The sequence below is a fragment of the Colossoma macropomum genome, unplaced genomic scaffold (genome assembly GCF_904425465.1).
Source record: "Colossoma macropomum unplaced genomic scaffold, Colossoma_macropomum, whole genome shotgun sequence".
Classification (NCBI taxonomy): domain Eukaryota; kingdom Metazoa; phylum Chordata; class Actinopteri; order Characiformes; family Serrasalmidae; genus Colossoma; species Colossoma macropomum.
Window position 1 is genome coordinate 22690565 of NW_023494802.1, and position 23993 is coordinate 22714557.

At 39.4% G+C, this 23993-nt stretch overlaps 1 protein-coding gene across 3 annotated transcripts in view; it reads left to right on the forward strand.

Annotated features, from left to right (window-relative positions):
* The window catches only part of nav1a (neuron navigator 1a), a 94159-nt gene that overhangs the window by 25805 nt on the left and 44361 nt on the right, over window positions 1-23993 (forward strand). Inside the window, exon 1 of one of the 3 annotated variants that reach the window (XM_036591858.1) lies at window positions 14927-15171. The exons of the other annotated variants lie outside the window; for them this stretch is intronic. Within the exon in view, the coding sequence (XP_036447751.1) occupies window positions 15095-15171 (77 nt within the window). The 5' untranslated portion in view covers window positions 14927-15094. Of the gene's footprint in view, window positions 1-14926; window positions 15172-23993 lie in introns of those variants that run through there. 3 annotated transcript variants of the gene reach the window in all.

Sequence of the window (23993 nt, forward strand, 5' to 3'; positions counted from 1 at the left end):
AGAAGGCTCTCAATCAGTGCTCTTGTTTGGAGCACAAGAAGCTGCTGCTGCTCATCTGCGATAAAATGCGCAGTTACGGTGAAATAAGATCCAGTGGCAGTGGATGTCCACGCGGCACATATTACAGCTATTCTACCCATTTTCTTTAGTGATTTTATAACTTCAGTTTTGGTCTCATTGTAGAGACGGGGGGATCGCTGTGTCAGTAAAGTATCTTTGTGCAGCATAGTGCGAAAGCCCTGTTTCGACTGAGAACTGGCATGCAGACTGCAGGTCACATAGCAGCGATGCGTTATTCGCATTTATAAGCAGTGCAGTTGGTTTTCTGGTACGTTAAATCTGCAACAAGAGACTGTCACACACTAAAAAGTGGTGAAGCTGAAGTCGCTTCTCTTTCGAATTCTCCCGTTCCACCTTAAATGGTGCCGCATTTACATTCGGCGCCTCAGTTAGAATTTAAGGTGGAACAGGTAAATTCGAACAAGAAGCTGGAGAATAAGAAGCGACTTCAGCCTCGTAAAACAGCCGAACATTGAGAGACATTTAACTGATCTACTTCTGAGGAAAAGTTTTCTGGCAGAGATGGGAGGAAAGCGGCTGTAGGCGAAGCTTAAAGCAGAGCGAAGCAAATCTGTGTTTTCGTTTATATTTTTTAGTCTATACTAGGACATTATCACATATTGAGACATACTGGACATTAAATGTTGCAGCTCCCAAGGTGGTTTGACTTTTGTTGAAAGGACAAAATGTTATCATTTGGGTTGTGATTCCTGATCTAACCTGGCTTTTAATGTAGAGGGTGCCGGTCGGGTTTCTCGCTCATCCAGTTGTGTTTTTGTTATGTGCCGCCACAGACTGACATAGATGGAGAAGAGGTGGTACAGTGCAGTGAATGTCTTGTTCGATGTGTGGAAAGTGGGTTGCACAGCAGATGTTAATGAGTGGCAAAAAGGAGTGATTGCATTTGGGCATGCCCAAGGCCACAGTGTGAAAGAAGTATATGAATTTGCAGGTGTCTACCAGCAGTTGTAAAAATGCCAGTTTACAGGAAATTCTCGTCAGAATTGATGGACAGGGACCGTCTGTGTGTTTTACAGCTTGTGAATAAAATCGATTCGCTTCCAGGCAAGAATTGCTTCTAGAAGTCAGTGCAGGTCCTTCACAACCAATTTCTGAAAGAACACTCCGCAAGGAACTGCATACCATGAACATTTGGAGCAGAGTGGCATTCAAGAGGCCTTTGCTCACTTCTGCTTACAAATTTGCCCAGATACAGTGGGTGAAGAGACACAAAAATTGGACTGTTCATGTCGGGAAACATGTTGTCTGGTCAGATGAATCTGCTTTCTGCCTGTATGTGAATGATGCTAGGCATCGTGTTCATTGTAGACCTCAGGAAGCCTTCAATGAAGACTGCGTGCAAGGAGTGGTTCAGGCTGGAGGAGGCTCTGTGATGTTTTGGGGGTGTTTTAATTACACAGAAATGGGTCCTTTAGTTGAGGTGACAGTAAATTTGAACCACAGTGGCTACACTGAGCTGCTAGACAACCAGGTTTTGCCTTTTCTCATCATCTTACAGAGGAATATAACATTTCTATCCCTGTATTCCAAGGTGATGATTCTCACATTCACAGGGCTGCAAAAGTGACTGATTGGGATGATGAACATTCAGGAGCATTCACACATCTGGACTGACACTCAAAATCCCTAGATTTGAATCCTCTTGAAAATCTGTGGGATTACCTGGAACAATGAGTAAGATGCTAGGGCAGGCATCCACGAAATCTGCCCGAACTGCACAATTCTTTGATGCAAGAGTGGCTGAACATTGATGTTGCCTACATTCAGAAATGTATCCAGTCCATGACGAATCAAATCACAGCTGTTATACATGCTCATGGAGGTATTACACACTATTAGGTATGTTTCAGTCACAGGTGACTAATTTCTTGTTCGGTGAGCTTATTTAGGAGCTGCAAGCTTATCTAAGAAAGAGAGGATAGCTTTGTTTATCTGTGATCTGTGTAGGTGGAGGATATAGTATTTAAGTTGTAAAAGATGCTTAAATACACTGTGAAGAAACAGATCTTGTGTGTGACAACTTGACCAAATAGCCATTTCTTTGAAAAATTTTCCATCTATTGCTACTCTAAAAGTTCCTGATGAACAGACATTTTGGGGGATTTAAAAAAAAAATCCTCCTGGGGGAGCATGCTCCCAGACCCCACTGTCCATAAATCTATAGTAGCATACCTTTTTGTATGTTTCCTTAGGACAAAGCATTTCACACCATACCAGTTCAAACAATTTTATTGACATGTTAACCATTTAATTATACAGAAATTTTGAAAAACTGATGAAGTTCCCTTTTAAGTTGTATTCTGTGCCAAATGCATCACACATAACTTTGTAATGGCATTGAGATGTTAATGGGATTGAGTTGCCCACCTACGAAAAATGTTTCCACTTGAAGTGGAAATATTCCATTGTTCCAATATGAAACCAGTCTATGTTTGAAAAGTGACTGAGTCAGGATCAGGATTCTGAAAAGATTTAAAGATGACTAAAAGGTGGTGTGGTACAGAGCCTCATTTGACTTACATAATTATTCCTAGCCAGTATTTGCTTTATTTCATCATCAGCTCTTTTTGATGGCCTGGTCCCCATATTCCAGTGTACAAACAGAGACTTCATATCATCAACACAATCCTAATTTATTATTTAAATCCACTGAGTAACACATAGGATGGCGGGTGAAGCTGAGGCATTCTTGAAGCTCGAGTTTAGACCATTGCCGTCAGGTTTATAAACTCATGCTGAACACACTTGACATATTTCCTTTAGTCTAACTGTTGAGCATGTGTTAAATTTATAAAGGGACACCCCTCTATAAAATTATGATAATACTTTATTTTAAGTGGCCACTGTAGATGCTTTGCAGCTATATTTGTTAAATGCAGTTAAACTTTAAATTGAAAGTAATAAATTCTATTTCCCTAATCTAAACCTAAATATAAACCTAATGCTAACCTTAACTTGAAACCTAAACTTAATTCTAATTCTAAACCTATCCTTAACTGTTGATAATCACCTGATTTCTTGTTTATGATTTATTGCTTCATGTGTTTTTTAAGCATATAATGTTGGATATTTCATGTGTCTTAAATCAGACATTAGATTTGACAGTCCCCTGATGGCTTTGTCAAAAAGTTGTTAAATACTGTGACAAAATATTGAAAAAGCTTCAAGTACTGAATGAAAGCTGCAAGTACTGAATGAAATTTGCACTGGAAAGTCCTGCTTTCTAATTTCCAGGAAACTTTTCTGGGATTATATGGTTTGAGTAATTAGGCAACTAGTTAAAATGAGATGTCTTGGTGACTAAAAGCTTGAGTACTACTAAACTGTGAGATTGTGTATTCAAATGTGTGTGTGTGTTTGTGTGTGTGTGTGTCTTGCTTTAGATGCCCTGCATGTGCTTTCCCTCACACTATGCTTAGTGGAGTACAACAAAGAAATAAGGTGCCCCCGTGCACAGCTCTGGCCTGTTGCTATATAAGCCAGCACTAGGACCATGTGTTAATTTTGAATTAGGCAAAGACTGTGTGTAGGTCTGTGCATGTAGGACAGGGGTGTCCAGACCTTTTTTTAAAGATGGCTGGATCATACCTTATCAAAATACCTGAAGGGCCAAAATTTTATTCACAAATGATTCAAAATATTGTTTTCAATATGTCAGCGCATAGAATCAGAGTTTTCTGTGTGCTACCGTCTTTCCTATGACTGTATTAAAGATGAGCAAGCTTCTTTCATTGTTACATTGCTCAAAGCAATTTGGATTGGTAAGCAGCTATAACAAATAATAATTAAATTGCACTGGCTGGTGGGCCACTTAAAACACACGCTGTAACAGAGGTCTCTGACCAATTAAAATCCATCTGCAGGCTGCTTTTGGACATCCCTGATTAGGAGTACGAGTTTCTTGTATTATGTATCTGGTTTTAAATGGTATATCTCAATGCAGTGCTATTATTATTATTATTATTATTATTATTATTATTATTATTGTTGTTGTTATTTTTGATCAGTTTTAACATTTGAGTTATATACATGCAGCCTTTTTAAATTTAAATTGGTAATTTCCAGCATGTATATGCCATCTTTTAGCTGTAGCAGTATGCTTCAAGACAAAATGGATCTTAAATGGGTGTGGCCATTATATGGCAAAGGAAAATATTGCAATGCTTCCTGCCCGTCAGGAAGCTAATCTGGCTGTGACTAAGCACTCTCTAAGCCCTTGGTCTGTGTCCTAAAAGAGCAGGTTTCTAAGACATGCGGAATTTAAAGTTGGGGGCCTTTTGTGTTTGGGAATGTATGTTAAAACAGGAGATATTAAATAAAAAATAGAATTTCAAGTGAATTGATTTCAGAGTTTGGGCAAGTACATCAATTTTACATTGTTGTTCATGGTAAAATGTTAAAATGTTTAATCTTTAATGAAAATATTCCAAAAGTAGATCTATATTTTAATGTAACAAAATTTCAGTTTACCAGTCAAGATTTACTATAGGTGTCTAAATAATTCTCTCCATATTTAATAAGTTATTAAAACCGTAAGTTATAGAATCATATCTCCTAAAAGTTAAAATAAACATCTTTTATGTTAGCATTTATTGTTAACTGACATGCTGAGAAGAAAATGATGTTGTCTATTTTTATTTAGCTGTTTTATTTATCTTTTAAAAAAGAGTCACGGAGTCTCTGAAAGAAATTTGATCTGTGATTTAAAATGTGTTTAAAAATGTTTATAACACAGTTGGGATTATACCAAATGTTATACTGATGACCGATATTCATAACATCCCTACTTTTATGAAGAGAAAGGACTTTTACCATACCTTAGGGATAATCTTAGGTCTTAATGTTAAATTACAAATATATTTAAGAGGTCCAGCGATATAGAGAACTGCCAATAATGGAAGCTGAGGATTTAATCAATTTGAAAGTGGTTAAAAATTAGCTGATAGTGAAAAGGTTACAAATCATATCAGCTGCCTTGATAAATCACTCCAATTAGGGATGCAAAAATATCCCCCTGATCTCATCACAACGCACTCATTCATCATGTCTCAGGTTTGGAGCATAATTGGGTGGTCTGACTACAAAAATGAAAAAGTGAATGAGTAATATGTTTATGACTCTCTCTCTCTCTCTCTCTCTCTCTCTCTCTCTCTCTCTCTCTCTCTCTCTCTCTCTTTCTCTATCTCTCACTGAAATGGAGCTAGATTAACAGTCAACTCCCATCGTTTATTCCTCACATCATGTATTATACATCCTGTACCATTCCCACAGCATGTGTCCTTTGTCTTACATTTTCTGCAATTTCATAGATATAGTCAGTTTTTTTTTGGAAATATCACAGATAAAGCAGATTTTGTCACTGTCATGACATTTACATCTATTTCTCTGTACTCTAACCACTGCATCATATTCAGTCTATCATTTTTCTCCTCAAAGTATTGTTCCAATGGAAGACCCATCTCCACCCCACCTCCAAACACACACAGGCACGCACACACACACACATTCTTGTACCTCCGGAAGAAATTCTGTAGTGAGACGTTTGTGGGTGATAAAGTTCTGTGGATGCTGAGATCATTTTCAAATATCTTTCAGTCAAGAGGGTATGTAAATGTTGAGAAGCGTCTTGGTGTAGGAAAAAAAATTGGAGGCAACAGGAAAGGAGGGTTGAAAAGACAGTTTTCATCATTTACACACAGTAATCTTACCTTTCATGTGCTTCATTTAAAAGAACTGAAATCATTTTTAGTTACATTACATGCATATCATTCAAATTGCAGCAGATGTTGGGACAGATTTAGCTTCTGCCTGAAAAGTTTTAGTTAAATTTGGCATGCCACATATACTCAGCTTGTATGGTAATACCATTTTTTTTGTTCAGTACCATTAGTTTGCTCAGCAGAACATGAGGAATACATACATTCATATTACTACTGGAGATCATCTCATTACAAAAAGATGAGAAAGTGTGAGAGCACTGTGATTCAACTGGCTTGTTCTCAAGCTAAACCAACTAGTAAATCACTGTTCCAGAACATTTGCAAATGGATAAAAAAATAATGACAGCATATCTATACATATAGTACCGAGGCGTGACATGAGCCAGAATTGAAACAATAGTTTATTACATATATTATATTATATTATATTATATTATATATTTTTTTCACATGATTTAAAAGCTTTTCCTTGAGTGACAATTTCAGGATGAATGGGTGAATAGAAATGGTTCAAAATTACTTGGAAAATAATCACATAGCATGTATATAACTTACATAAAAAATTAAGACCAATTTTCTTTCTCTTGACGGGTTATGGTTTTGAAGAATTTGTTCTGATGGCGATGATAGTACTGGTACTAATAAACGACTACAATGTATCTATTAGTGTGGTTTAAGTTTTGACCTGCTAATGCTCTCCAGAGCTGCTGGAGAATTTACGTTGGCAGGACAGTGTAAGAGTCTGTGTGGGTGCTCACAGATGCTTCATTTACAGACAAATTGAGAGGTGTGGGGGGGAGGGGTGGATGTGTGTGTCTGCTTGCATGCCTGCAGCATGCATTTGTGCCAGGAGACCAGACTGTGACCCAAGTGATACTGTTGTCATGACAACGTAGCGGTGGCTCTAAGGATTACTGTTCATCCATGTGGAAATGTAGTACTCGCACTGGCCAAGGCCAAACAAGCATAAAAGATATAAAATGGGGACCACGCACTTTGTAATTTAGTTGCAAAGCAAGACTCAGTGAACGTTATATAAATAATAAATATAAAGGCCTGTATGCTTAATCAGAGATTTACTTTTTAGGGACCTTTATGCCATCTACAGGCCAAAATATACAAATGCACCGTGAAATAGGAACATACTTTTTCTCATGGTACCCAAACACCCATCTCTGCCTTAAACCCTTCTGCCCTGTCTTGAAAGACTACTGTTATTGATCACTAAAGATGAAATCTTTTCTTTATAATTCATTTACGTAGTACCAGAGGTGGAGTAGCCCAAATCTGCGCTCAATCAAAACTATTGTTCTTATAGAAATAATGACTGGAGTAGAAATAAAAGTAGCTTATAAAAGCAACTTGAGTAATAGTTAAAAAGTATCAAGACTTTTGATGTAAAATAAAATGCTAAAATCAGAATGTCACTTAAAAATACTCAGAGAAGTAATAATCCATTATACTTACACACAAATATCAGAATAAACATAACTGATCTCTACCCTGTCCACATCACTGGATATATATTTTTATACCTCTCCAGTGTAATTGTAACATTTGGCACTATAGTTGTTAAGTATCTGATTTTCAAAACTGGGGCAAGTGAAAGACAGCACAGCCTGCTTCTTTCTAAATCATTCATTCATGAACACAGTAATATTCACAATAGAATGCTAACATGCTTACAATGGAAAAGAAGACTTTTCACATATTTCCTTCAGGTGCATCGTGTCATTTTGATATAATATTTACTTTTGCAGATGGTTGATATTTAGTATAAGAGTAAAGCCAGGGAGTTCAGTCTTTACCACACCAGAGGAACCCAAAACAAAAACAGGCTATTGTACATTGGGCCTTGTATTCTTACTTTCTTTTTACCATGCTATCAGGATGTACACAAAACTGAATGTTAATAGCATTATGTCAATTCAGTAGTAGATGCATGGCTTTGTTTAGCACAAGCCTTTCATAATCCTAGATAAATAATGTAAGAAAACTTAATTTTCTTAATCACTCAACAGAGCCCCATTGTATTGTAGTGTTTTTTTTTTATAGACCTTCTTTAGTAGAAATTGTTCTTTATCTGCCTGCTTAATCTCTGTTGTTCCCCTTGTTCTCTTCTTGTAGTGTCTTAGTATGCCTACCCCAGGGTCACCATATCTTAGCTCACTACACCGTGAAATCAATTTGCTTATCTGTCATTATGATGTAATTTTTACATGGAAGAGAAACCTTTCATTTCTTTGTTTTGCCAATCCTAGGGAATCCCCAAACACGTGCCTCCAAGCATTCTAATACTGATTAAAACTTAGGGTGTTTTTACATATAGTTCTTTTTAAATTAACCAACTCAGTGCTGTTAGTGAACCTGAAGGGGAACCAGCTGCAGATGACCTCAGTGTTTTTTGTGTTTACATTGTAAGTGAACTTTAAAGAGGACTGAGTTCTCTTTCTGGTTCTTAGCACTGATGAGATCTCTATAACGTCGTGTTGTGCCTTGTCCGTGTTTTTCCTTATTTGAGCCTTTGTTTCTGTGTGTCACATGCTTTTGTTTTTATTATTCTGTTTTCGCTCCTCCCCTGTCCTGCTCTGTCTTCAGCCCTCACCTGTTTCTTGTTTCTGTCTCCACTCTTGTCAAGTGTGCTCAGCTGTCCCTTGTCTTGAGTGTTTGTATATATATCCCTCTGTTTCTCGGTCAGCATTACTCTTGTACACTCTGCTCTTTGTTCATGGTTGCAGTTCCATGATCACTGTTCATAGTTTGTGTTCTCTGCTCACGTTACGTAGTTCATGTTGACAGTTTGTTCTTTGGTTCCTAGTTCATGCTCATGTTTTATGTTCTTTGTTCATGGTTTTTGTTCACTGTTCTGAGTTTACGTTGGTTGTGAAGTTCATGCTCAAGTTTGCTTTCATCGTGTCATTGTCATGTTCAGTTTCGTGTTGAAGTTAGTGTTTATAATGTTTGGTTACGCTGCTTGTGTTTTCTTTCTATTAATCTAGAGTTACCCTGTAACTCTAGATTAATAGAAAGAAAATTATTATTCATTTCTCGTGAGGGCTAGTGAGATTTAAATGAAAAAGTTATTCCACTTGGTTCTGTATGAAATTTTTGAAGACAATTTAAACACCTCTGATTTCTGATGTCATTTATTATTGAAATTAAACAAGTAGGTAGAAAGCACATCTTTCCATCTGCAAACTCATCTCTTTGTCAGTCACAACCTACCTGGTGACTTTGTGTCTCCTTATTGTCCCAGTTCATGCCCCAACTTGCAGAGGAAGGAGTGAGGAGCTTGGTCTGGAGAAGCAGCTATTAGCCAGGAATGATGTCAATTAGACGTTCTGTCATCTCCCACAGCAGATGGGGGTACTCTCTGGTTGTGGAAGAATTTGTGATGGATTATAGGGCACTCAGAATTATGCATTTTCACCTCAAGATTAGGAGCCCTTTGCTGTCTAAATGGCTTCTGAGGAAGATGAAAAAGTAATAGAACTCCCCAATGGAAAAGGACTGAAGGGTGGAAACCATACTGTAATTAAATGTTATAATGTAGTCAAGTTATCAACATACATATTTGTAGCACACACTGGTCTTGCTTCTCCATTTTGCTGCTTTAGTCATAACCCAGAATGCCTGTTTTCTGGACGAATCATTAAGCGGTCTTGTTCAAGGTTGCCACGTTACTAAACATATTTTTTCAGGAAACTCCTCAGTCTCAGATTCTTTCCTTTCTTGCTCTGTCATTTGTAGTGAAAGAAAGACATCAAAGAAATTGTGTTAACACATGATGTACAGTAGTTGCCAATTTTTTTAATCAGGAAATAAAAAAATATTATTTTTGCCTGCAACACCCTATTAACTGATGACTATTCAATGTCTTCTCAACATCTCAGCAATGTTTGAGCTTTGAACACTTGGTCATCAAACCCAGAGGGCCTGTATATGGGCCCACACTTCCATTTTTTCACTTACCGACATATCTTACATATTAGTTTAACGGTGGCAGCCTCAAGATTGTTAAACTAACTCATTTATTAGTAAATGAAGAATAAACCTAAAGGTTAAACTAGGCTTACACCCCATTATCTTTTTTTGAGCTTCAGAAATAGAAGGTTTTGTTTTCTGAAACAGAAATGTCTGGAAAAAGCTGTAATCCTTCTTGGCTTACTGAAGGTCTAATCTTGAGGGCCATTAGAGGAGTTGTTTATGATCGAGGTCTACAAGTGTGTTGTAATGCTAAACTAATCTTCATGGTCACTTCTTGTGAGAAATTTATGGAAGACCAGACACAGCGGTGGTGAGTCAGAGCACTCATAGCGTGCTGCTGCTGTTTTTGACCCTCAGACATGCCAGAAGACCGTTATGGGCCTTCCTCTGTTTTATGTAAATGATGACACTTAAGGATAGTTTGACTAAAATAGGTCAATTAAAGTTTTTTTTCCCCGTTTTGTCTGCATGCAAGCCACATACAGCCGTCCTTTACAGGGAGGCCATGAAATAAACAAACCAGATTGTGTATCCAGTCTACAGCTCTTCACAGTTTGTCTAAGAGCTATGGGGTGTTTTTCAGCACCCTCCTGCTGAGAATTTAGAGCAGGGCAGGGCAGCACTAGCAACTGGTGTGTTTAATGACTCAGAAGGATTAAGTGCAACTGTTCACCTATTCCCACTCAAATCCACATGTACTATTTGTACAAGGAGTTTGGATGATGGGATTAATTACCCAAGATTGTGGCAGTATTGCTTAATGATTGCTTAAGGAAGTAGGGAAATCAACTCAAGGATGATTTTCTGCTTTGTTTTCATTACACAAACATGTATTAACTATTAGGCTTTCTTTACATGATGAAACGTTCATGCAATTTTAGTTGCTTGAAACCTACATGAAACTAAATTGCATTCAAGTTCCATAAAGTAAAGCATCTTGCAATTAATTTGAAACTCAGCCGTAATAAAATGCAACTGTCTCTACATCATGGCCTAAGTTTCATTGAACAATCAAATGCTGATAACACAACACACGATCATATCAAATGACATAATTTCAATTGATTTCACTAGATCGATTGACAAGAAAATAAAACACAGGATAGTTTATTGGATGGTTGGAAGTTTTTTCATTTTGTCAGGTATCTGAGCTGTGACAAAAAAAGTAAGTTTGTTCAAGCTAATGTTTCTGCAACCAGCTGGCTAAACCAACTAAGTATCTTGATATATGTAGCTAGATTCATCATTTTCTTATTCATGCGTCTAATTTTTCATAGAGGGCAGATTCCATTGTGAACCAAATGATAAAAATGATGGAGACCAAGATGTGGTAAATCAATGACGTTGTGGTGTTTCTAAGACAGAATGAGCAAGACAAGTATAACCATAATTACTACCTAAACATTCATTTTCAGAGGCTTACCATACATAGATCAGATCATAAAAGTCTAATTAAATCTACCAGACTCACTGTTGCCAGTTGGGATAGATCCTTCGAAGGCAGGAGTGAGAGAGCAGAAGTGAGTAAAGTTGTGTCATAGTTCTATAAGGGTTCCTGTGTATCTCCTGACCTTCTTGTTTCTTCTTTCATCTCTTCTCTACTTACAGGTTCCCAAGGCAACCAAGGCCTCTTGTCTGAAACAGCCCATTATGTTATGTATGGGCCCGTAGCAGTTGCCACAGTTGCTTATTACCACAGCTACTTAGAGCAGTCCATTTAGACGTGTCCACAGCTGCATGAGCATAACTACATTTGGCCTATTGCGTACTTTATTGTGTGCAAGCCGTTCTGTACTATATTACAGAAGCTGAAATAAGTTTTTCAAATTTTACTGTAAATATTGCATATGTGGCATTATATTATTTTTGACTAGTTATTTTCTATGTTAATGAAAAAGAAAATACAGTGGCAATAATAAAGAGGCTTAAAGCAACTGGAGATGTTAATAACGTCTATGTTGATCCTATGCACAATGATGAGGATGTCCCTATTATTTAAAAATAAGAATTGAGTCATCTTTTGCGGTCAGACTACAGGTTTCGTGTGTAATGTGCTATTGTTCTATTCTGGTGGAAATTGTGCAGGAAGCACAGCAGACTATTTTAAAAGCAATCAAAATTAGATTTTTGAATCTGCAGTGCTTTTTATTTTTTCAAAGATAAAAGGATATTCCTTTGTTTGTGCTCTACTGATATAACTTACTATAGAATTTTTCTCTCAAGCCTGGTTCAGTAATTCCAGACTAGGCAACATTCCGTTTTTATGATGCTAGAATTTATAACTGAAATATCTGAAAGTCTTAGCAACACTGTTCTTTTTAACCTACCAAGATCAGAGACCAGAGACTGGGGAGTCATTCATTATTCTAACTCCTATTCGTTTCTTTCTTTCTTTTCTTGCTTTTTGCTCCTGGTACCAGGCAATGCTGTGGAGGGGACTCTGGTGCACCTGCAGTTTCTGGCATTATGGGAATTGCTAAAAGGCCAATCAGGCATGCCTGTCACATCTCTCTCTCTCTCTCTCTCTCTCTCTCTCTCTCTCTCTCTACTTCTGTCTCTATTTCTCACAGACACACATACACACACCTGGCCTGGCACTGCCTAACATTGGAGTGGCCAATACTGTGTGTGTTGCAACGAATACCTTCTTTGTCTGTTGCTCTCAGAAGCACCCTCCATTCTAAGAGTTTTATTCATGATATCGTCTTGACAGTTTCAATAGAGTCTTGGCTAGCTTTTGTTAGATTGTTTAATTAGTAAAGCAGCTATTGACTGGATTCAGAAAGGCTGTCTTTTCACTGCTGTCTGCTCTGCTAGTGCAGCACAGTTTGTTCTCACTAAAAGAAAAGTTACCCTCTCTGTTCATCAACCCTGTTCATATTGACAATGGTGTCAATTAGAATTTTAGAGCCAAGCTTTCTGATGTCATTGTACCACGCAGTGCCAGGTGACATTGAGGCCGATAGATGCTGTGTGAAAAACGTTTTTATTTTCTTAGCTGACAATAAAACGGCTGTCAAGTATAATCCTTTTGCTGCTTACAAGAATCCATGATTTGTTCATTCTTTTCAACCTTTGTTTAACTGACAAAAGTACAAAGATGTCCAATGTTTTCACTGACCAACTTAATTGTATTTTGTAAAGAGTACTAACTGTTACAGTTTTGCAAGTGGATTTTTTGCCCATTCTTGCTTGATACAAGACTTATTGTTCAACAGTCTGTTGTCATTGTTTTTTGTAGCATATGCAAAATGTGGTCTGCGGGAAAAGACGTTGTTTTGATGGCAGCATATGTCGCTCTGAAATTTCAATATATGCCTATGCGTCAATGATACCTTCAAACATATCGTCGCTGTCCAATGTAAAACAAGTATCTCCAAAATATTAACTTTACAGGAAAAGGCAAAAACACCCTTTCAATGTAAGTCAATGTAAAGAGATTTTGTTCCAAGTGATTTTAAAGCATTTCTATTGGTCCATTCATCATGAATTTTTACACAATGTAATGGGCAGCTGGTGTGTTGGAATGATGTAGAAAACAAAAAATCAACAAAAATGGAGATACATGGTTTCCTTTGGACAGTGATGGTATGCAAGTCACCCATGCCATGGGAACTGATGCACCCCCATACTATGACAGATATTGTCTTTTGCACCTTTTGTTGAAAACAGTCTGGATAGTCCCTTTTGACTTTGTCACGGGGAAGTCGATTGCCATTTTTCCCAAAAATATGCTGAAATGTGGAATCTGACCACAGCATAAATTTTTTCACCATCTGAGATGACCCCAGAGAACTCGGCAGTATTTCTGCATAGAATCGATGTATGGCTTTTTCCTTGTGTAATAGTGTTTCAGGTTGCATTTCTTGATGCAGCAGTGGACTGTTAAATGACAAACATTTTCCGAAGTACTTCCGAGCCCTTGTGGCTATATCAAATACAGTAGCATGGCGGTTTCTCATGCAGTGTCACCTGAGGGCTTGAAGGTCATGCACATTCAGCAGTGGTTTCTGGCCTTATCCTACGCAGACTGAGATTTCTCTTGATTCCCTGAATCTTTTCACAATATTATGTATGGCAGATGGTGAAAGGCCTACATTCTTTTCCATCTTACGTTGAGAAATTTTCTTTTTGAACTGTTTAACAATTCTCTCACAAAGTTTGGCCACAGACCCATGTTAGCTTGCAAAGACTGAGCCTTGGGTGGATACTCCTTTTATACCGAACCATGATACCCTCACCTGTTACCAGTTCACCTGCTTATTATGGAATGTTTATAAATGGCATAACGCGAACACAGGAAGTGGGAGTGCTAAGGGGGCAACCTCTTATTTCAGAACTGCATCTGGTAAAAACAACAATAATACAGAGATCTTTACTTTTGTAATAATTTAAGTAGCAAATATTTGTGTGCACTTGTTTCAGAAAGGAGCTTGTATTTTTTATTTATAAATTTTCAAATCTACAGTAGTTGTGCACTGTTTAAGTTAATGCTGTGTTTTCATTACAATGAGTCTAATCGCCTCCCTCCTCAACAGTTAGGGGTCTTGGGGGCACAATACTAAAACACACACAGGTTGTGGTGCAAAGAGAGAAAGTGTGTGTAGAGACAGAGTCGAGTTCTGAATCCCAACATTAACTTTCAGAAAATCATTTAACATAATTTTATCAGCTGTTTTATCTCTCTCTCTCTCATTATGCGTTCTCACCTTGTGACTGTGGGCGTGACACAGTCGTCACAGCGCCACACATCAACAGTCTGATTGGTCACTTAGTTAATTTGCATTAAAGTTTGTCCAGTATGACACATTATGTTTGATGTAAATTACCAAAAAAAATGTAAATTGAAAAAGCAAATTAATTTAGCGTGACGCCATCGTTTACGTCACGTATATGCTGCTTTAAATTTCAGCAACCCCAATTTAAAACACCTGCCTCCCTGAGTTTTCTTGTTTTGTCATTGTCCCGACTTCTTGTTTTTGTTGAATTTCACATGTCCCAACTTAGTATATATATATATATATATATATTATATATATATATATATATATATATATAGCCTATGGTGCAATCGTCAGCGGGCGTGAGGCGGTCAAAAGCGAAAGGAAGGGGGTGGGTTTCTGGGGGTGTCGCCTTTCCACGTCTCACCGCTCTGTCAGTGTTGCTCCTTAGTCTTGTGCGGTCGGTTGTCACTGAATGCAAAGCGGAGAAACTGCTGTATCAGCACTGCGTTCAGTGTTGACGGTGGAAACGTGGGACTTTACTGGCCGTAGTATGTCAAATGGGAACAAAGCAGTGAGTGAAAAATGAGCGGGCGAGTTCTCAACGGGAAAATGCTGCAGCTGCCGGCGCAGAGAGTAGGAAGGACAATGCACCTCTCAAGGTACAGACAGTATGCAGTTTTCTCGGAGATATGCCTGTGAAATTATGGAACGTGCATAAAATGTGTGTAATTGCAGTGATGCAGAACAGTAGTTTCACCAAGTGATATATTAACTCTTGGCAATGTCATTATATATGTATATGTTTGAGATTTGAGGTCACGCTAACGTGCGTGTCTCGTTTGATATCGTCTTAAAAAAAAAAACGACAAAACGTAACCTCAAATCTCAAACGCTAATTTCACCGCTGTCTGCTGGGCTCACAAAATTAGAGCTTAAATGGCGCTAACTGATGTCAACAGGCACATCTGAATCGTCCTTTTTCTAGGTTTTTGTTTCTGAGTGCATGCTCGTTTAAAGTGTTCTGTGCTGGCCGTGAATTGCTGCATGGCATGTAGTAGAATGAGGAACAGGCGGAGGTGTTTAGTGTGAATAGGACTATGTGAGGGGGTGCATTGCGGTGGGGGCAGCAGCGGATTTCTCGCTTTCAAGGGGAAGTATTTCTATTGTGTGCTGATAATAGCGGCAAGACACGCTTTTATTGACCGCCTGAAGCACAAGTTGCTCGCAGGAGGAGGTGGGACTGCGTTCTAGTCTATTTGGTTGTAAACCGCTTTATTTTTGATTGACCTACATTTGGTGTAGCGTGGGCTGTGAGCTAACGTGCTCCAAATTTACGTCGACTTCACTGGACATTGTTCGTTGCTTTGATGAAAGTGCCTGGCTACATTCATTAACTCGATACGTTGTCTTCTAATGTTATAAAAAGAAATACATTAACTCTGATGACAAGTGTAGCAGAGGAGGCGTGTCCTCTGCACGGTTGGTGTTACTAGAGCATGATCTTGGGGGCCGAAGGGTCGGCGTGTGCACGATACAACATCTCTCTCAAGTATTCGATTTGGTGAAACATATCTAAAATGAAACGAATCACTGACCAGCTTTTACTGATTTTTTTTTCTTCTGTCTCTCTTTAAAGGTAGGACAGTGCGAATCGCCTTTTCAGTGCATCTTGTGATGCAGTTAAACAGCAGATGGACTATCTCATATTTCCTTATGCACAAATGTAGATGACGGAGTGGAGCAGACACCCCACCCCCTTATCGATTTTGACCTTGGCACATAGTGAGGTTTTTTTTGTTTGTTTGTTTTTTTGTTTTGTTTTTTGTTTTTTGTTTTGCTCTTTCTGGATGGTTGATCCTTTCATCGACCCTTTATACAAAGCCATTAAGGACAGAAATACAGCTGATCAACCCATTACTACTCTGTCCACATTCAGAAAGTTTTCTTTGCACAGGCCTGTCTGTGGTAATGGTCGTCGGACTTTTGCCAGGCTTATCGATGACCTCGAGCAGGTCTCTCTCAAACTTGTCAGCCTAAACTCCTTTATCTGTTTAAGTTGCTGGACCACTTAAACATCTTAGCCATATAGCGTTACAGGAGGACGGCTAGCAAAGGCTGTTCTTTGTCAAAGATAAAGAGTGTGTTGTCTCTGTCGTGTCTCTATTTTTTGAGCGGATGCATCAGCTGTTGCCAATGTAAAGGAAGAAATCATTCGCATATAGGGCTGTCATTGTCACTTATATTAGGAATTGATTAAACTACCAGTTATTTTAATGATTAATCAAGTAGTCAGAAGGTCAACAACAACAACAAAATGGACAATGTGTAGCCTTTCTAAGATTCTCGAATGATTTACTGGAAAATGATAAACTAAGAAGCCTCTTAACTAAGAAGAAACTAAGACGTTTCTTGCTGTAAGACAGTCCAGTATGAGAGTTAAAAATAAATGTTTACTTTATCATTAAGCTGACTGCCAACTAATCACTATTAATTCAAAGAAAGGATCATTTTAAATTTTTAAAATTAATTAAGTCTGATAATGCCAGACCTTTAGCCACTATACAATTTTGTCTGTCTGAAAATATTAGACTTACTAAGAAATCTTTACCGGGGCTCACTATAATGTTTTGACATGAGTAATGAATCGGTGCTATTCGGTAGCTGTTGAGCTGTTAAACTTGTTGGACTTCTTGGGTTGGATAGTTATTTGTTATGAGAAAATAAGGAACATTTTTATAATGCTGAAACTATGACCTGTTTAAGCTGAGGATCAAATTGAAAGATTTGAAGTGTTTGCAGGTTTTATACCTCTTCACACTGTACGTTTATTACCATTATACAGTTACTGAGAATTGAAGGGCACACCTCAGCACACAAATCTGAAATTCTAATTTTATAACTTGTTTACTTTGTATGCACCAAGTGACTCCAAGATCTGTAACATATGCTGTCTTAATGTCCTTTGTTGAGGTGATTTGACATAGAATGATCCCTTTAGGTCTTTACAGCACACATTCCAATCTTTTGATTTCTGCCGATCATCCAGTTGTTTTGCAACAAACAAAACAATGGGTCAGTAAGCGTTTTCTTGCTTTGTGTGTTTCGATGAAACAAAGCAGTAACATGATCAAAGTCTGAATGTAAAACAAACGTTTTTTTTTTCTTTAATTGCATGTAATGCTGACCCTACAATTATGCTTGAATAATGGTTTGTTGTCTTTAGTTTCTGTTTTGTTGTCTTCCATATGACACCTGTTATTAAGGCTGAGGTTCAACTGTTGAGATATGGTAGGTTCAACTGTTGAGAGAACCTTTCTGTTGGATAGTACAATCAACACAGATCTCCCATCAGTACTTGTTGGAAAGCACTATATGGCTTTTGATAAAGTTAGGTGAACCATTAAATCACAAAGCACTCAAATTCAAGAGTGAACATAAAATGCATCAGACACAAATTTAGACACAAATTTAGCTTTGGGCTGTACACTTTTGTTTCATATTCATAAATCTGGCTTTAATAAATTCTAACATTTAGGCTGTAGGGGGATTATTCTTTCAGCTAGTGGTCGGCATTGTTGTGGTGGTGAATTATGGTGTGTGCAGTTGGACCACAGCAGCTGGAGATCAGAGGCCAGGCCAGGGTGTAGTAAAGGCCACAGCTGCTTTGAGTTAAACTGAGCTCTGGGAGGAGCCATCTCCATTCAAATCCCTTCCCTTCAACTGGCCTCTCCTGTTCATTCAAACCAAAACATTTTTCTTTGCAAACAGTACTCAAATGAGAGTGCATCCACTGTCAAGTCACTGAGCAAGCCTGGACACATACACACAGGACTGAGCTACTTCTCTGATGCCAAACATCGAGGATTGCATCTTGTGTTGTTTTTCTGGACAAGCACTGGTGAATCTAATGAAGGAGGTCAACAGAGAACAGTGTTGTGCCTCTTGTCAACCTTTCTCTAACAGAGAAACAAGGAAAGAAAGAACAAGAGTGAAACAGGTGTTTTGCCTGTATTCTCAAGGTTTGGTGTGCAGGGATTAGAATCTCACCTTGTAGAGAAGTAAAACCTGGACTTGGATGAAAGTTCTACTTTGAGTGATACACTAGAGCCCTGTACTGTAGGAAGGGTGGTGCACACTTTTACTGTGTCAGTGTCTCGCTGCATTAGTTGTCAAACAAAAATGTAAAAGGAATCTTTGTGTACAAGTGGGCTGTTAGACATGTTTAGATTGCATGAACTGCTTATGCAACTTGTGAATGGGATAAGACAAAGACAGAAGCTACAAAAAGCTTCTCTGCTATCTTGATAAAATTGGGATGCTTTAGTGTTCACATACAAATATTAAGTGATCATATGCATCCCTGACTACATCCAAAGGTGGTTCAAGTGATCTGATCACAATGTCACAGTCAAATTTTATTTATATAGGCGTTGACATAAAACAGATAAAACAGATTTACATAAAACCTGGGTACAGCCCCAATGAACAAGCCAAGGGAGACAGACAATTAGGAAAGGTGGTACGTGGCAAGGAAAAATTACCTAAGAACAAAAAGAAGAAACCTTAAGAGGATCCAAGACTCAAAAAGGGAACCCATCGTACTCTGGTTGACACCATATAGTAAAACAATAACACAACAAGAGCAATGTGAATAGAAGATAAAATTTTACAATTAATATACAGTATTGAATATAAAGAAAAAAGAAACCGGCCTCTCATTGGATAGAGTTATTTAGATTAGCCACTGATAACCAATGACTACTGTTAAAGGCCTATTAGAGAAACAGTGAGAAATAGATAAATGAAAATCAGTTACTGTTACGAGTGAAAACCAGTGATTACTGACAGGAGTGTGTTACAGTGAAAATGAGAGTTAAATCCATAAACATTAATGACTACTATTAGAAGCCTGCAGTGCTGTAAAAAGGTTTTGCTCCCTGCCTGAGTTTTTCTGTTTTTACTAATTTGTCACATTTAAATGTTTCTGATCATCCAACTAATTTTAATATAAGATAAAGACAGCACAAATAAACACAAAATGCAGCTTTTAAATGTTCATTCCATTTACTGAAAATATTGTTTCAAAACCTGTATTATTCATGTGAAAAAGTAATTGCCCCCTAAACCTAATAACTTGTTATGCCACCCTTGGCAGTAACAACCGCAATCAAACGTTTGCAGTATCCTGTGATGAGTCTTTTGTATCGCTGTGGGTGAGTTTTGGTCCATTCTTCTTTGCAGAATTGGTTTAATTCTGCTACACTGGGGAGTTTTCGAGCATGAACTGCCTGATTAAGGTCTTGCCACAGCATCTCAGTAAGGATTTTGACTCGGCCACCCCAAAACCTTCATTTTGTTTTGAGCTATTCAGAGGCGGACTTGCTTGTGTGCTTCAGATCATTGTCCTGCTGCATAACCCGACTGTGCTTGGACTTTAGGTCACAAACTGATGGGCAGACATTCTCCTTCATAGAGAGCCGAATTCATGGTTCCATCAATTATGACAAGTTGTCCAGGTCCTGCAGAAGCAAAGCAGCCCCAGACCATCATACTACCACCACCATGTTTAACTGTTGGAATGATGTTCTTATGGTGGAATGCGGTGTTAGCTTTATGCCAGATGTAATGAGACCGATGTTTTCCATAACATTTTACTTTAAACTCATCAGTCCACAGAATATTATCCCAAAAGTCTTGAGGGTCATCTAGATGTTTTTTGGCAGTTCTTTTTTATCAGTAGTGGTTTGCGCCTTGCTGCACTCCCATGGATGCCATTTTTGCCTAGTGTCTTTCTTATTGCGGAATTGTGTATGTAGAGGGTTAAGAAATTGCCTCTATCTAAAGTTCATGTAAAACAGACACCCCCCCCCCAAAATTTTTTTGATCAGAACTACTCTTTCCAAAAGTTTCTGTTTTGTCTTATATGCTGTTCTGCCATTTAACCAGGAGATGGCGCTCTACTCCCTTGTTGATTGCTTTAAGAAACACTAGTTTCAAGCTCTGAGCATGCGCAGTTCAGAAATAAACACGCGCTGGCTTCATCTAGACACAAATTTTTGTCTCGTTTCTCCACTGATCCACAGATCCATAGGTTCGCAGTGCTGCCCAGCCTGCGTACCACTTGCTGCTGGCCCAGATATCCCCTAGGTCTGGCGCCGGCAACAATTGGGGGCTCGTCCGGGATCTAGCGCCACCTACCGGGAGAAGAGAGTACTACGACGACGACCGGTGTCCAAAGCTTCAGGGAAGGCTGCAGTGTTGTGCGTCATCTAAAGAGCGGAGGTCACCGTTATCCAGTCGCCATTATCCAGTTGCCATGGCTCCTACTACCCCATGGCGGATGCTGGTCTTCAAGATCCAAAAGAGACTTTCAGTTCTGAATGCCAGTCAGCTGCAGACTGTTGCACATGTGATTGATGAGGATGAAGCGACTCTCAACCTGTCCGACTTGAGTGAACCAGAACTTTATGACTTTGTTGTCGATTACATAAGAAGTGAGCAACTGAGAGACATGGAAGATGAAGGCATGTCTCAGCTTCTCTTCCTTGAAGACATGCTCACTGACCTGTTAGCCAAAGAAGCAGAAGCAGATAGAACTGACAATGCCATACCACTTGACAGGGACCACACGCCTTCTCAGCAGCCAGGGCCTGTCTCACCAGCTCATCATGATCACATTTCTCCTGAACTACACCCAACTGCAGAAGCTGTTGTCAGCGACACCCCACATTTGCCTAGGAACAGAGACATTAACATCTCGTCCAGACATCCCACTGCTCCTACACCCGCTAGATCTTCTACAAGAGGTGCTAGTGGTGTTCTCCTGGGTAGGGCCAGTCCACCTTCCAGCATCGCTGATCAGGTTGTGAGGTTCACTGATGTAGCTGCCCTGTTTCCACGTCGAGAGTTTAAACTTCATGGTGGTCAAATCTCTGATGCAGGCTCTGACATGTCCTACAATATCCTTTGTAAACAACTAGATGAAGGGCTACAAGAAGGGTTTAGTGAGTCAGAGATCATCCGCACAGTGCTTAAGATAACCAAACCTGGTACTTTTAGGGAGATGCTTACTAATAAAAATGACCTGACTGTAGATGAGTTAAAGTGATTTCTCCGCTCCCACATTAGAGATAAAAGCAGCACTGAACTGTTCTTAGAGTTAAGCAATGCTAGGCAGCAAGATAAAGAGAGCCCACAGCAGTTTTTGTATCAAATTATGGGTTTAAAACAGAGTTCTTTTTGAGTCACAGCAACCCAGTGCTGACTTTAGCTATGACCGGAAGCTTGTCCAGGGCACATTTCTTCACACACTCTACCAGGGGCTAAATGAGAAAAGTAGCCACGTTAGACATGATCTCAAACCTTACCTCACAGACTTGCAGCTTAGTGATGATTGCCTTTTAGAACAGATCACTAGGTCCACAAGTGAGGAGGCAGAGAGGTTACAATGCCTTGGGACAGTAACTAAAACCCGACCAGTGACTGTAAATGCAGCTCAGCATACCAGTAGTGGACAGAATGAGCAGTCTAAACCGACTGATGTTGACTCAGAATTACAGGCCAACCGTGCGGCCATAATGGAACTGTCAGCCCAAGTGTCCTCATTAACTAAAAGCTTGTCTCAGATGGTAAAACCCCCTGAAAGCATTACTCCTAGGGACTTCTCCTCACCTTCAGTTCACCTCCCTACACCGGCATCTGAAATGAGGGGCAGGTGTCAGAATTGTGTGCAGCAGGGCAACATGAGCTGTTCTCATTGCTTCATGTGTGGTCAGGAGCGGCATAAGGCAAATGGCTGCTTGCAGAGGAAGCCGTCGGGAAACGGGGTGGGAGTGACCGCTGCTATTGAAAAGCCTCCCATTCGAATGCTTCTTCATGTGCAATCAATGGGGCTCCTGTTCAAATGTTGCTTGACTCCGGAGCTCAGGTGACCATCGTGGGGAAAGAATGGATAGAGAAAACACTGCCCCTCGACACTCTATTCACTGATCACCCTCTCAAGGTATCTGCAGCTAATGGGACAGGAGTTCCCTTTGAAGGATGGGCAGAAGTTAATCTCCAAGTATGTAGTGAGAGTCAGGGTCAGGTAGCCATCCGAGTACCTATATTAATTGGTCAGAACTCTGTTCACTGTGCTCTGCTAGGTAGCAATGTCATTGCAGAGATCATCAAAGAAAACAAAGATCGACAGAATGCGGTTGATATCACAGCCTTGCTGAAGGAAGCCTGGGCTGTCAGTGGGAGTGCAGTGGAGTCCCTGGTCTCTGCTTTTCAGTTGCTGGAATCTGAAGGAAAATATCTGTCATTCATTGCAAGAACTGGAAAGAAGGGTATAACGGTTCCTGCAGGTCATATCTATGAAGCCAAGTGCAGAGTTAGAACAAAGCCAAAAGGGGGAACAATGCTCTTCCAGCCTAGTCCTCTGAGTTATTGCCCTGAGGGTTTAGAGCCACTTTCCTCGCTAGTAGATGTTCCAAGTGGGTCCTCTAAGCTTGTAAAGATTCCCCTTCAGAACGCAACTAAGCATGACATTTATCTCCCACAGAGAACTATTCTGGGCACTCTCGAAGACATGATAGAAGTGCAGCCGGTAGGGCATTTTTTTGGGGCTCCCGAGTCCCTCCCTACCGCTAACACATGCACAGCACAGCTTGGTTTAAGGGAAGAGGATAGTCACAACCAAGATGTGACTCCTTTGAAGCAACAGTCCTTTAAAACGACAGTTAAAGAGAAGTGGCATTCTCCTGTTGACTTGTCACATCTTGCTGAGGATGAACAAAAGGTGGAAAAAGAAATGCTGTACAATGAGTCAGATGTCTTCGCAAAGGATGATGCTGACATAGGGTACATCCCAGACCTGCAACTGAAAATACATCTGCGGGATGAAACACCTGTACAGAAGTGCTATAATTCCATTCAAAAGCCGCTGTACAGGGAGGTAAAGGAGTATGTACAGAATTTGCTTGATCATGGCTGGATAAGAAGATCTACTTCTCCATACTCCTCCCCTGATTTGACTGCTTTTAATACCACTTGGGGGCTTTATGAGTGGAATCATCTCCCTTTCGGCCTCACTAATGCCCCTGCAGCATTCCAAAGGTCGATGGAGGGCATCCTTGATGGTCTGAGAGATGAATGCTGCTCCCCATATCTAAATGACATGCTCTGTTTTTCAAAGACATTCCAATGACAAAGCTGCTGGAACCACAATCACAAAGACAAGAGACAGATGGGGCGAGAGACATGGAGACTAGTGAATGAATGGAACAGACTGAGACTAGACAAAGGAATTCTGTACAGGCAGATGGGAACGCATAAACAGTTGGTACTCCCAAGTAAGTTTAAGTAAGTTTGCCTCATCTTGTTCATGCGTACAACTGTACGAGACATGAAGCGACGGGCTACTCACCAGTTTTTCTCCTTTATGGAAGAGCTCCACGCTTGCCCATAGATTTACTATTTAACCTTAAACCAGAAGATG